Source organism: Labrus mixtus, chromosome 6 (genome assembly GCF_963584025.1).
Source record: "Labrus mixtus chromosome 6, fLabMix1.1, whole genome shotgun sequence".
Taxonomy (NCBI): Eukaryota; Metazoa; Chordata; class Actinopteri; order Labriformes; family Labridae; genus Labrus; species Labrus mixtus.
Genome location: NC_083617.1, coordinates 13334037 through 13347939, shown reverse-complemented (window position 1 = coordinate 13347939; position 13903 = coordinate 13334037). Strand labels below are relative to the sequence as shown.

Here is a 13903-nt window from a genome sequence, read left to right as displayed (position 1 = left end):
CAACACCAACAGCTCTCTGGGTTTGAAAAAAAATGTTACACATGATTGTCAAAGGGGTTGTTAGTTAAAATGTATTTAGTCCATTGATGTCCACCATTCTTATGAATTTGAACTTGGTTTAACAAAATATACTTGTTCTGAGACTAATTCAAGTCCCTTGTGTGCACCATGTTTTTAGCTCATGAACATCCTTTTCCTGAAAAATGTGTGAGGACAGGTTTCCCTTTTTTTCTGGACGGGGAGAAACACTGCTGCTGATGTTGCTCTGTGTCCTACATTTGCTGTTCTCTTTTCTTGGATGTCATGTTGAAAACATACAACCAGAATGTCTCCAGCGCTGTACAAAAAAATCCTCAGGGAGAAATACAAGAAAAATAGAATCCCAAATAAAGCTTTAGTCAATTGTAATGACCTCATTTTAATCATCAGCTATCAGTAAAGTAAAAAAAGTGTCCAGTGTGATTATATGAACAGGCCACACAAAGGATGGCCAGTCGTGAAGTTACTGGAATTCACAATACCCTGTTAATTCATCAGACACCAGGGCTTTTCTCCATTCCACATATAAGACGATATTTTTTTATATTGCTCCTTATTCTTATCATTTTGTGGTCTTAGAAAGTTGTAAAACCTTTAAATGAAAAGAAACCACCTCTACCTCTGAGAAAAAAACACTACTTTTCTCAACAAATATACTTTACTCCTATTGTATTCCTAGTTCCATGCTGTTTGAGAAGAGTATTGCATATTTATGTACATGGCATAAAAAAATAAAAAGTAGACTATATCAGTAGTAACCAATGGGCCTTCCACTGAGTGCTACAGTATAGAAAAGTATTTACAGATGGACTAAACAAACACAGAGATGTATTGAGCCCTCGAGTCCATCTGATAAGCAGTTATCATGTTTGTATGAGGATTATAGTTATCAGAATATAGCAATCCATCATGTGCCACCACTATATCTATTTATTGAAATGTCTTTCTTAATTTACACATTTGTTCTCTTTCTAACATTGTGATGTAATGAAACTGCTGCACTACAATTTACATTTGAATTATACAAAATTATCTATTTAATGGTTTTGTATAGATGGACAATACGCAACATGTAAAGTTATGCCACACACTTCAGCATTATAGCCACAGCGAATTTGCAAAGGCCTTTAAATACTTTTTTTTTCTTTTTTAACTCAACAGCAATTATGCACGATTGAAACAGAAGTGCAAAGTGAAACTTTACAATAACTTCAATACATCTGACACAAAACGCAGAACTCGAGTGCAAAATGTAACTGATGTGCTCTCTTGGGTATAGAGAAGAGATTTCAACCAACTTCCCAGTTAAAGAAAGGTATTGTAGCCTATAAAAAAAAATCACACGCTTTTTGAACAATGTTTCAAGGACTTTGTTTGCAAAAGCCTGTAGCATATCAGCACCATTTTTCCTTTTACTGGCATGTTAACGTCAGTCAAAAGCGAACCCTCAGTGTCATTTTGTGTTTAGTGGTGCACCTGTTCCACAACCTTTTGTCAAAAGCAAAATATTTGTACTGTGTAGTTCATAAATGTTGAACCGCTGGAAATAGACCGTATGTCATTTGCAGTCTGGGATGTGTAAACCAAGAGGGTTGTTTTACTGTCAAGGTGGTGCACCTGCTTCACGTCTGCTCCGCCCCTCCTCCGGCTTGACTACAGTACCCATGCAGCACCGCGCCGCTCTCCGCTCTCTCGCTCTCCGCTGCGCCAGTCAGTCCGCCTCACTGACTCGCAGAACCAGTTGGTTTGGCCCGGCTTCTTCTTCTTCTTCTTCTTCTTTCCAGCCTGCTCACTCTGTGTGTGTCTGCTGCTGCTGCTGCTGCTGTTGTTGTTGCTGCTTGGTGTCAACCTACGCCGACGAGAGAAGAAGACATATCCCTCCCTCTCCTCTGTTTGGAGGGCCGCTTCCAATTTGCCTTCACTTTCCTCCTCGCCGGCACCATTGGCTTCCGCGCCGTGCCAGTCAACTCGCCTCCCTTTCTCAGCCGCCGAGTTGAGCAGCAGCAACAGCTCGGAAACATCTGGCCGCCGCAGAGTGCTACACTCCCCGCACGTCCCTCCGCCTGCTCGCCTCAGCAGCCCTTGTTATGGAAATTAGTCCAAAGTCAATCTAGTTTTGTCTCGGGACGGAAGAAGAAGAAGAAGACGGGGAGATTTTGACGGAGGAAGCGGGGAAGACGTTGGACCGTGTTGTCTGTAAGTGCTGCTTCTAATACAGGAGTCCGATTAAAGGAAGCTCAGGAGAGAGAGAGAGAGAGAGGGTGGGTTACGGAGGGGGGGGGGAAAAAGTAGCTAAACCTTCCTTAGCATGACTGTGTTGTCTCCTCGCAATAATAGTTGCCATGTTAGCTCTCCCTCCGCGGTGTTTTAGCAGCTGTTGTCATAGCACCGGGGCCTTCGGAACAACTGTAAATAGCTCAATAATGTAGCCTCTTCGCCTTACTTTTGTTAGCCATTATCGGGCTATAGCTAGCTGCGTGGGTCAGTGTGTCTCCGTGTTTTCAATGTGTCTGTTGTGTATTCCGCTAGAAATAATAAAACTCTTTTTTGAGTTTTTTTTTTTTTCCATTTAAGTTTCACCGAAAAGCCCCGAAACATTACTCTGACTTTTTTTTATGCTAATTTCTTTTGCCGGGCAAGGCGCAACAAACTGTCACCGCCGGTAGTGACTGCTTTAGATTAAAGTTAAAGGAGAGTTTGTGATATTTATAACAAACTTATTGGTTAAATTAAACACTTCTGTGACTTCCAAGTGTTGAGTAAAGCGCTGTCACGGTGTTAGAATTAGTCAAAAATGAAACCGATTAAAATAAGTACAGCACGACACCACTTTAAAACATTGTTAATTAAATCCTGCAGTGAAAGTCAAATAAATTAATGTCTCTGGGGTTCTTTCAAAATAAACTCTTGAAAATCAAGATTTTGCGAATATTTGAAGTAGCTTTTTTAGGAATTTTCACTGAAACTATTGAAAAAGTGTTCTTATATTATCAAGTTATTAATACACATGACGCGTTACTCTTCTTTAACCATTGGGCAAAATAAAAAAAACGTAATATTGCTTTTATTTTGTTTAAAGATTCTTATGATAAAAGGTTACAAGTGTTTTTCTCTCTTTTTTACTTCTTGTGTAATAAGTCAGCGACAATATAGGCTATTTGTTATTCGGTGTGTGTGCTTTATTATTTTTCAAAACCTCATTAAATATTGTTGCGATGTTAACACAAATAGTTATTGAAAATGCAAGTAGTTTTGTTCATATACTCGAATATAGTACAAGTACATACCTCACGGGGACACTTTCACTGAAACGAAAGTGAAATAAAGTGTAGGCTACTTGTAATAACTTTCTCACCGGCTCATTAAGAGGCTTGTATACCTTTTGTCAAGGATTTGCACTCATTAGGATTCTTTCTTTAGGACTTGTTCCCATTGTTTCCTCATTTCTTTTTTTGTTTCTGTCAGTTGTTCTTGAGGGTCTAAGGGGGGGGGGGGGGGGGGGGGGGGGGGGGGGGGGGGTGCTATGGCTGTTTGAATATAAGGATGGATGAATGAATGAATGAATGAACAAGTGACTGAATGAATGCAAGAGGAGGCAGCAGCGCTGAACCGTAAAGAAGTGGAAAACAATATCAGCTGCGTGCGTCTGTCAGTTGCAAATGTGCTGTGTTGGCCTTTGTTTATGGTTACTGGAAGACAGAGACATAGAAAGGAAGGCAGAGGAGTATTCAAGCACTTCAAAATGCTTTAGAAAAGTTTTCACACATAACCCTTTTTAAATTTAGAAAACTTTCCCCTTCCCGAGATAGTTTTATTAGCAGTATGTGGCTGTGGTGATTCTGTTAGTAAACTCTGTTTTCCACAAGCCAACCCCGGCATCCCACTGCATTAAATAGACCCAGAGTTTATTTCCCAGAGAGAGAACGGGGGAGAAAAGGGAGACAAAGTTGCGTGGTGTTGGTGTTGGTAGAATGAAAGAGGAGTCTGGTGGCAGGAGTGTAGAGGAGGCAGCATATGGCTGTAGAAAGAGCACAGCTGGAGGTAGCATCTCCATCTGAGGATGATGTCAGAGCAGCTGACAGGCTGCCATCCACCCCACCTCCTCCTCCTCCTCCATCCCTCCACTGCCTCCACCCCTCCCCAGTCCTTTATTGTGAGACTCAGCGGCAGCCTGGGAGAGTTAGTGCTGTTTGTGTGTGTGTCTGTGTGCACGCTGTGTATGTGTGTGTGTGTTTGTGGCTGCCGATCAGCGCCAGTTAGGAGGAGGAGGGAGGTGGTATCTCGTTCCCCCTCCAACATCTCCTCCACTTTGCATCTGTCCCTCGCAGTTTGAACAGCGTGTTTTTTTTCCGCCTGCCTCCCTCTTCTTCTTCTTCTCTCCTCTTCTACCCACTCATTGATTCAGAGAGAGCGAGCAAGGAAGAGAAAGAGAGAGAGAGAAATACACAGCCATTCCCAGCCAGAGAGCCCAGCTATTCTGCTACAGTGGAGTTAATCAAGTTGATGCATACTGCTGCAGGTATCGTTCTGTGTGTGTGTGTGTTTGTGAGTGCAGTGAATAGAGCAGCAGTCTGGGGTAGTGGAGTAGTTATTTTGTTTTATTGTTGTGGGGATCTTCAGCTTGTCAAATCAGTGTGAGCGCTGTGTGAAACTGCTGGTGAGTGTTTCAGTAGTAAACTCGTGTTGGTTGTTGCTGTCTGTCTGAGGGGTAATTGCAGTCCGGGGAAAGCTCCGCTGTGTTATCAGTTTGTCACCTAGAGACTGGCATTTAAAACTAAGTTATTGTTTTTACTTGCTGTTTGTTTAGACATTGATTTTTTTTAGACTTTATTGATTGAAAGCAAAGTTGCAGGTCAGGATTTTTTTTAATTCAGCCTGATTTTCTCTCGTTATTCCTCAAAATTTATTAGGAACTAATTGTTAAAAGTAGTTATTTTTTCCCTCACAAAATTCATATTTAGACATTCTTTAATTAGTTTTAAAAAAGAGAGGAAAATTATATTCTTTAAGTTAGTAAGGAATGGAAAAAGTATTGCAAAAAAGAAGCCGTTTAATTTTTTAATCCCAATCATCAAATCTTTTTTCTTCAGTTAATACTGACCCGCTGTAAAATTACTTGAAAGCATGTGCGGTCCACTCGAGCCTCTTTTTTTCCCCCTCCTGTCGGCTGGAGTGGAGGAGACTAATTTAGAAGTTGCAGATTTGAGCTGCCTGAATTGGCTAGACAGCTGTAATCGCACTCCCTCCTAGTCTTAATCTCTTTATCTGGCTAGCAGCTGCCATATGGCCCCCGTCAGCTGGATCAGATGTGGGTAAGCCTCCCTCCCCGGCCGTCCCAGCTTCTCTCTCTCTAACCCTCCCTGTCCCTCTATGTCTCTCTCTCTCTCTCTCTCTCTCTTCCTCTGTCAGACCCCTGCCTGCCTCCCTGGGCCGGCCGGCCAGGGTGGCTGACGGGGCTGCTGCCCTCCTGAGCCTCCGCCGACGGCTCCCTCCCACCGCCACCACCGCCGTCTTTATTTTTAGCCATCTTTAAGGATTAGGATTGATGCTGTGACGAGCAGGGCACTTACAGTGATTGTACTGTAAATCTTCTCTTCTGGGTGGTGGTGGGCGGAGGGCTGGGGGAGTTAAGGAAGAGGGCAGTTACTTCTTCGGGCGGATGTGCAGGGGTTTTTTGTAGTAAGATTCAGATGGGAAGGAGTTTGTCAGTGGCGGATGGTGTGTGTTTGGAAGGAGGAGGTGACAGAGGGGTTTGGCTGGACAGAGGGGGGAGGAGGGGTGGGGGGTGGGAGGTGGGAGGTGGTACACCCTTGTCCCCGTAAGCCCCCTCATTAAAAGCAGTCTGAACGAGCCGGAGGGCGCACACACATTTACACATCGCCCAAACACACACACGCACACACAGACCTTCTTGGTTTAGCTTCATTCAAATGAGGTGATTTAACTGCTTTGGTTAACACAGTGCAGAGCGGGACTCATGTATTTTCTAAGGCAGGACAAATCGACTTGGTTAAAAGGTGGGAATTAATAATTTTTCCGCATTTTTTCCTATTAATTGCCTTCATTTTTTAACTTATTTTATTGACTAGAACATTTTTTGAGCACACCTGAAGAACATTGCCGCAAGTTTTCTCTTCATTTTTTCTCCTCTCTTCTAATCTTACACCTAAAGCCGCTGCTTGCAGGTTAAAGGAGGGACAAGCTGTTTTCGTTTTCAACTGTGCTTTTTTCAATTGGCTAGTTTTCCTGCTCGACTTAGCCTGTGGAGGTGGTTGGTAGGTAGGCTGGTACTAAGTGTGTGTGTTGTGTACGTGAGGACAGTGTGTGCAGCTGAAAGCCGGTTACCTAAAAGGGCTGTGCCAGGCCAGGCCAAAGTGGGTTAATAAAAATAACCAGCGTAGGAGCAGCGACAATCCAGTAGTGCAGGCAGAGGAGTAAGAGAGAAATAGAGAGAACAGAGAGACAGAGTGGAAGAATCTGTTGCAAGTGGTTTACCTGATTCTAAGTTTCTCTGTCGGTGAAAACGGAATTTCAGAATCTACTTTAATTACGTAAAACTTTGATTATTATTTTTCTTAATAGTAATTATCTGTTTTTCTAATTCCCTTTTTTCAATTTTATTTTAAATTCAGTTATTGGAGAAATTAGAAAAGACGAAAGAGTAAAATGTGAGGAAACGTGTGCATGACTGAACAGTTACCGGAATGGATTTTTTGAATCACAGAATCTTTGATGATGTTGAAGTCATTAACTACTGTATAAAACCAGGCACATTTTTTTCAATAACTATGCTATATTGTCTGCCCATTTTTTATTTTTTTATATAATTATAATGGGTTCAAACAAGTTCCTTTTCTCACTCGTCAGTCTTTTTGTTTTCATGACCCACCTACTCCTAATTTTTCTTTTCACTGAACGTTCTCTGTTCTGCGGTTTGTCTTCTGCATCTTAAAACCATATTTGTTTGTGGCATTTGTTCCTCTCTCCCTCGCGATTCTGCTTTTATTTTAATTGGCATCGCTCAGGATAATTTTGTTGCGGGAATTGCGGATTTGACATAAAAATGTGAGAGATGACAAAAACAGTGTCATGATCCCTACACTTGAAATGTACATCACACACATATTTCATTTTAGAAATTATATGAAGTTTGTCTTGCCTCCTTGAAGAATTTGTCTGTTTCTGTCATCCCTGAATTTAAATTTTCCTTTTTCCTTTTTTTCTTTTATCAGCATTTCTTGGTTTGTTTTTCTTGAGTATTTACCTTTAATGCAAATAATACTTTATTTAAAATGTTGTACTGAATTAAAAACCTTCAGAACTCATATAAAAACTCCACGAGTTAGAAATTGTGTAATATCCCAGATATTAACACCTTTATCAGACGTGTCTAACTTGACTTTGCCTCTGTTTTTCTGTATGGTTTCAGGTTATGAGGACAGCAGGATGGAGTTCCCAGACCACAGTAGACATTTACTCCAGTGTCTGAGCGAGCAGCGGCACCAGGGCTTCCTGTGTGACTCCACAGTGCTGGTGGGAGATTCCCAGTTCCGGGCCCATCGGGCTGTTTTGGCCTCCTGCAGCATGTACTTTCACCTCTTCTACAAGGACCAGCTGGACAAGAGAGACGTGGTGCACCTCAACAGTGACATTGTCACAGCCCCGGCCTTTTCCCTGCTCCTGGAGTTCATGTATGAGGGCAAGCTACAGTTCCAGGACCTTCCTGTAGAGGATGTGCTGGCAGCGGCCAGCTATCTGCACATGTATGACATTGTCAAGGTGTGTAAGAAGCGTTTGAAGCAGAAGGCCACAGCAGAAGCAGACAGCACGCGCAGAGAGGATGACGGAGGGTCCAGCTGCTCAGATAAAGCCGACAGTCTATCAGATGATTCTCCGGGCCGGCCTGCCACAGCCGACCTTCTGCACAGCGACGAAGATGAGGAGGTGAAAACTGAGGGAGGACCGCTGTGGCTGAGGCTGCCGTCTGCAGAGAGACCAGGAACACCAGCCACGGCTACCACCAGCCCAGGGCACGCTGAGGCGGAGATGCAGAGTGGGGAAAGACTGGGGGAAGGAGGGAAACTGCTCTCCCCGGCTGGCAGTCCAACCAGCTCCACAGGAACCCTCTCACAAAGATCCCACCGTTCCGTGAGTTCTCGTGGAGGGCAAAGGGGCAGGAGGGTGTCAAATGATGCGGCTGACTGTGTCCTGGATCTGTCAGTCAAGCCGATTGCTGGTAGCAATCACAGTAACCATCACCAGTCCTATTTCAGCGGGGCAGCTACACCAGACAGCCTCCAAAGCCCAATGGCTGTTAGAGTGAAGGTGGAGAGGGGTGTGGCTTCAGATGAGGAAGAGGAACTGGGAGCTGGGGACTATGACATGGAGCACAGTGGCATCACCAAGGCTACGATTCCGAGCACCAACGGCCTGACCCACCACGGGGTCGGAGGGCCTCTGTCAGCTCAGAGGAGGCTTGGCCTGGAGGCGCACCTGTCCGCTCTGCGAGAGGCTTCTTTGGCCTCAGAGCTGGAGCGGGAGGAGAAGCCTTCGGCCACAGCAGACGACGATGACATACTCGGTGGAGAAAACGAGCGTGCGCAGGCCGAGGCGGCCAGCATGGATACTTCCCTGCTGCCCTATGTCTCCAACATGCTGTCAGCTCAACACACCCAGATCTTCATGTGCCCGCTGTGTAACAAGGTTTTCCCCTCCCCACACATCCTCCAGCTCCACCTCAGCTCCCACTTCAGGGAGCAGGAGGGCATCCGCTCCAAGCCTGCCGGAGACGTCAATGTGCCCACATGCACCATCTGCAGCAAGACCTTCTCCTGCATGTACACGCTGAAGCGCCACGAGCGGACACACTCTGGTGAGAAACCCTACACCTGCACCACCTGTGGCAAGAGCTTCCAGTACTCACACAACCTCAGTCGCCACGCAGTGGTGCACACTCGTGAGAAGCCACATGCTTGCAAGTGGTGCGAACGGCGCTTCACGCAGTCTGGGGACCTTTATCGACATATTCGCAAATTCCATTGCGAACTGGTCAACTCGCTGTCAGTGAAAAGTGAACCGCTGGCACTGCCCAATGTCAGGGATTGGGCAATCGAGGACAGCTCCCAGGAACTGTGGAAGTAGAATCAGACTGCGGGATTTGATAAAGGGAAAGAGAGCAAGAGAGAAAGAAGGGCAGAGAGGTATGGGGAGGTAAAAGGGAGGTGGCAAAATAATATTTTGGTTCAAGTCATGTTCTTGTGTGTCGCAAAATCTCATTCAATTGCACTTTAATAGCACATGAAAATGTTACTACTGAGTTTTTTGTTGTTGCTGTTGGGGTAATTTTATTTCTATTTTTTTTCTGAACTCTAATTTTTATTTGACATAAGTTCTTTTTGGTGTATTTAATTGCGTCTGAGGACATGGGAGCATGGTCTCGCCTTTTTAAAGAGTTTTCACTCTGTATTTCATCTCAGACACAACACTCCGATGCCGGCCAGCATATCAGTCCCAGTTCCACAGACAGCAAACACCACTGCAGGAGTTCAGGTCAAACACACTGAAGTGAAAAAGCATTACAATACACTAAACGGGTACTGTGATCATTGCGAGTCAATACCACCACACACACACAACTTAAAAACGTGTGTGCGTGGTGACGCTGCACTACTCTGGCAAATACTTCACCTGACGTGCGTGAGTGTGTGTGAGTGTGTTTTTTTGTGTATTAATTTTATTTTCTACTGGCATGGAGGTGTCGTTGGCGAAGCGCTCCCTGCTTCTTGTTAAGCTCTTTGCTGTTGTGTGTTCAGGGGAAAGCTGACTGACAGACAAACTGATGGCACTCATGCAATGCACAGCCTCCTTTTTTCACTTCCTATCAATCCGAAGTATTTTCTACAAATGAAAAGACCTTTACAAATTATTATAATATTATTATTATTATTATTGTTATTAATAGATTTTTTTCTTAAATGTAGCTGGCAGTCTTTAAAACATCTCTTGTTGAAAAGGTATTTAATTTAAAGTTGTTGTATATTGTTCTGCTATAGTTTTAGAACTTTAATCCGTTACAGTTTTTTTTTTTTTTTTTTTAATTAATGATTATTATTATTATTATTATAATTTTTTGTTACTTTTTTTTGTAATGGGACCTGCTATTGTTGCATGAAGTCCAAACCTGTATATTTTAAAATAGAAATGTGAATTTGCTGTATTACTGTACACATTGTAATTGATCAAATATTTGACAATGGGCTTTCTTTTCCTTTTTTTGTGAATACTACTCCAGGGTGCGGTCTGTTGAAAACTGAATTTTATTCCCAAGACTATGGGAAAAATGCATGAAAATTTGATTTTGTCTTAAACTGTTTAAGTTGTGGTTTTTGCATCAGGGGGGAAATGTTTGAACAGAACACTTTTGACAGTGAAAGTTTCTTTTCTATTGTCGTAGGTCTGTCGCTGAGCTCCTAGAAGAATGTTACCGAATGTGTTTCTGTCGGATGTTGAAGCGATAAGATGAAGCATTTTTAAACCTGTGTCTTATGCACTGATGTCTCTGCTGTGTATGTTTGTGTAGTGTGTGTTTGCGTGTGTGTTTATGAGCGTGTGGTTTGGTTATTACCGGTCAATTTAACCTACTGAAGATCAATGTCCATCCAGCACTTCCTCCTGCTCCTCCTAAGGCGTTGCATTTCTCCACTGCTGAATGTTTGTCCTCCTCCTCTCATGTCTCCGTCCTCTCCAGCTCTAGATGTGGTCGAGCCATTTATAAAAAAAGAAATTGGCATGACTTATTTCAGGTTTGTTGGGCGCAGTTTCGTGGCTCTGACTCTGCAACAGAGTGGAGAATAATGAAGAAGAGAGAGAAAAAAAGGAGAGAGGCTGGAACTTAGCTGTCCTGCTGAAAGTTGAAGGGCCAGAAATCTTTGTCACACATGTTAAGCCAAGCTGTGCTGTGCTTAGTTGAGCTGATTGAAGGCCATTCTGGAAATAAAAAAAAACAACCTTACTCTGCACAGTGCATTTCACATTAGGAGTGAATCTGATAACATGCTTGTGTGTGTGTGTTTTCCAACAACCCTTCGATGAGTTAGATGGAAGAGAATTGGCATGCCTGAATGCACCTTTTTAAGCTAAAAGACATGAAATCAGATTTTTTTTTGCTGAAAAGATGCCTTTATTAATATAACATTTCTGACGCTGTGGAAGTATTTGATACTGTAGAGCATCTGGAAATAGCTGTTTAAAATCATGTATAAATTCATACATTTTATTGGATTTATCTGAAAATGATGTCTTATTATATTTTGATTATGTGATTTGAAGAAATTTATTTGACCTTTTTTGTATGTGAATGTACAATTCAACAGTTTAATTATCTTTCAGATCTCCGTATCTCAAACTTCTTGTTACAATTTCAAATAATGGTTAAGCGTTAAAACAATCCAAAAACATTTGACACGGAGATAAAAGTGAACGCTCCACATTTCCCCTCACTGAGATGTGTGTGTTTGTGTGCACGCCCCCGTTGATGTGCATGTGGTGGGTGGGGTGGTTGTATGTGCCGTTCTGTCATCTGGTGGCAACCACACGCTCTGCCAATCCAACAGTGCGCGGCAGTTTGCACCGCATCTACTCATTTTAAAATCTTTTTCCTTTTTTTTCTCTTATACTGGCAGCATCACTGCATATGGACTCACTCAATCCTGCTGTTGTTTTCATCATTACTGCTCTACTGCTGTTATTTTCTTCCTCTGGTTCTTCTTGACCGCCTTAAACTGCTGTAGTCCGGGATGTTTTTTTATTTTATTTTTGAAGTGTGAGTGTGGGGTGGAGTTATGGGAGCAAGATGCTGTGAAGTAGCCACCCTTATGAAAACATCTCCATTTTTTTGCTGTGCTTACTTGAAAACAAAAGGGGGGGAGGGGGCTTTTTTTTAGAAAAAAAGCAAGGTATAAGTTAAAACGTTCAAATTTCCTAAACAATTTATGGAAAGGCGGAAGAGGTGGAGGGTGAAAGGGGGCTTGAAATGACTGAGTCTGTTTGGAAAAAGGACAATCACTGTCAAGGAGGAAAGAAAAAACGAGCAGATTTCAATTTAAATCTATTTGCTCCCCGTTGAGATTAAAAATTTCCTTTGCTTTTATTTGATGTTCCTTTTTCAGATTTAGTTATTTTTAGCTTTGACAATCATAGTTGGGTTGATTTTTTTTAACTCGAGGGGAGCAAATTCTAATTGTGTTTAGTTTTGTAATTTTTTGGTGTGCTGTTGACATTTTTAAATTGTGTGCAAACTGCAATAAATTATAAGAATCTTGAAATTCAGCCTTCGTGTGAAGTTTTATTTGTACGTTATTCTTTATATCGCAATTCATAATTTTACCTCCAATATGACATGATACTTTTCTTATTTTCAGCTTTTTTTAGACTTTTGCGTCCGGCTTCCCTGTGACTCGCGTTGTGGGTGGAAGTTGTTTATTTGTTTGTGTGTCTACAACGAGGCGTGCATGGACACAGCGTGACGGCCTGTGTCTACTCACTTTGTGCTTGTGCTGTGTGCCATGCCCAACTCCTGATATATCTGCTGCACCGGTTAAGATGTAGGCAGTATTTGAGAAGAAAATGAAGCAGCTTGTTGAGATCCTACCCCCTGCAATACACACATACACACACACGCACAGTCTTATTCCAAAGCTCCTCAAGTACAGTTTTCCAGTAAAGAAATCAGCTTTAGCTAATGTATTGCTGCTCAGTAAACCTGCTCTTACAGATGTATTATAAGCCTTGCACTCAGAGGCCAAGGAGCAGCGTTCATTAGGCCACAGATGGTCTCTTCGGTAAGCCCCCAACGCACACTCACGCGATAAGCTCACTCCTAATCTTTATAACATCGTCCTCTGTCTGAAGGAGGCCTAATAATGCTTCAAGAAACTTATAAGTGGTCAAAGGTTTTAGTTTTGTTACAACAGAGTTCAATCTTTTTTTAAACTAGATTTAGATTTATGGAATCTTTGAAAATAATAATTTCAACTATATGTGTTATTTAGCTTCAAAAGTGTTAGACGTCTCCGTTGAAATTGTCTTTTTATTTCCTTCTCAGAGCAGTTGTTTACAGTTGTGATTTTTCTGACAGACAGCAGACATTATGATAACTGCTGCTGTAAACGCGGAAGCCCCATCCTTTGGTTGTGCACTGCTTGGAGATCATTAATTGCAATCTGCAGTGTTGTAAGTGAACATCTGCTTATAGACAACTGCTTGCTCTCTTTGCGCGAGGAGGCCGTGCAAGGTTCGCTGTGAATGTAGGTCATTAATTTGTTTCTGTCCTTTGTTTACTTAAGGAAGGGGGACAAAGGGGCAGCTGCAGAACCATTTGGCTGTGCCCAAGGCAGGCCAGCTCAACATGTTGGGAGGCTGAGACCAGCTTGGGCTCCTGTCTGGGGCCCGGGCCCCTGCACTCTGCCGCTTTGCATGAGGGAGCGGCCTCTGCCAAGCTGCCAGGGGAGGGCTCCCATATACCTCGAGAGGAAGCGGGAAGAAGGGGGGAGGCGGGGGAGATAAAGAGAAGAGTGTCATGCGGACTCAAGGCGTCCTGATGTTTGACTGTTGTGCCATATTTTCAAACCAGTTTCCAGCTCGTCTCTCTAAACTAGCATCTGCAGGTTTGGCTGAGAAAAGAGTCTACACAACTTTGATGCAACTTCCAAAATCAGCTCGAGACAGCTGTTAGCATCTAAAACCTCAGTTTTTAAAGATTACCACACACATTTATATTTGCATCATCTTACAGTTTATTCATGTATTTAGTGAAGAAAAGTAGTAAAGGATGCAGTACTATGTTGAGATGTAGGTTTTTATTGTC

The 13903-nt window shown here is 42.8% G+C and overlaps 1 protein-coding gene across 5 annotated transcripts; it reads left to right on the top strand.

Annotated features, from left to right (window-relative positions):
- The first annotated feature begins 1676 nt into the window (after window positions 1–1676).
- On the top strand, window positions 1677–12366 carry zbtb18 (zinc finger and BTB domain containing 18). Of its 5 annotated transcripts, none has more exons than XM_061040074.1 (2): window positions 1677–2235; window positions 7469–12366. In XM_061040074.1, the coding sequence occupies exon 2, from the start codon at window positions 7486–7488 to the stop codon at window positions 9178–9180; it is 1695 nt and encodes a 564-aa protein (XP_060896057.1). In that variant the 5' UTR covers window positions 1677–2235; window positions 7469–7485; the 3' UTR covers window positions 9181–12366. The 5 variants fall into 5 exon arrangements, with proteins under 5 accessions (XP_060896057.1, XP_060896054.1, XP_060896053.1 ...); XM_061040071.1 differs by lacking the exon at window positions 1677–2235 and adding an exon at window positions 3645–4558; XM_061040070.1 differs by lacking the exon at window positions 1677–2235 and adding an exon at window positions 5859–6056.
- The last annotated feature ends 1537 nt before the right edge of the window (window positions 12367–13903 follow it).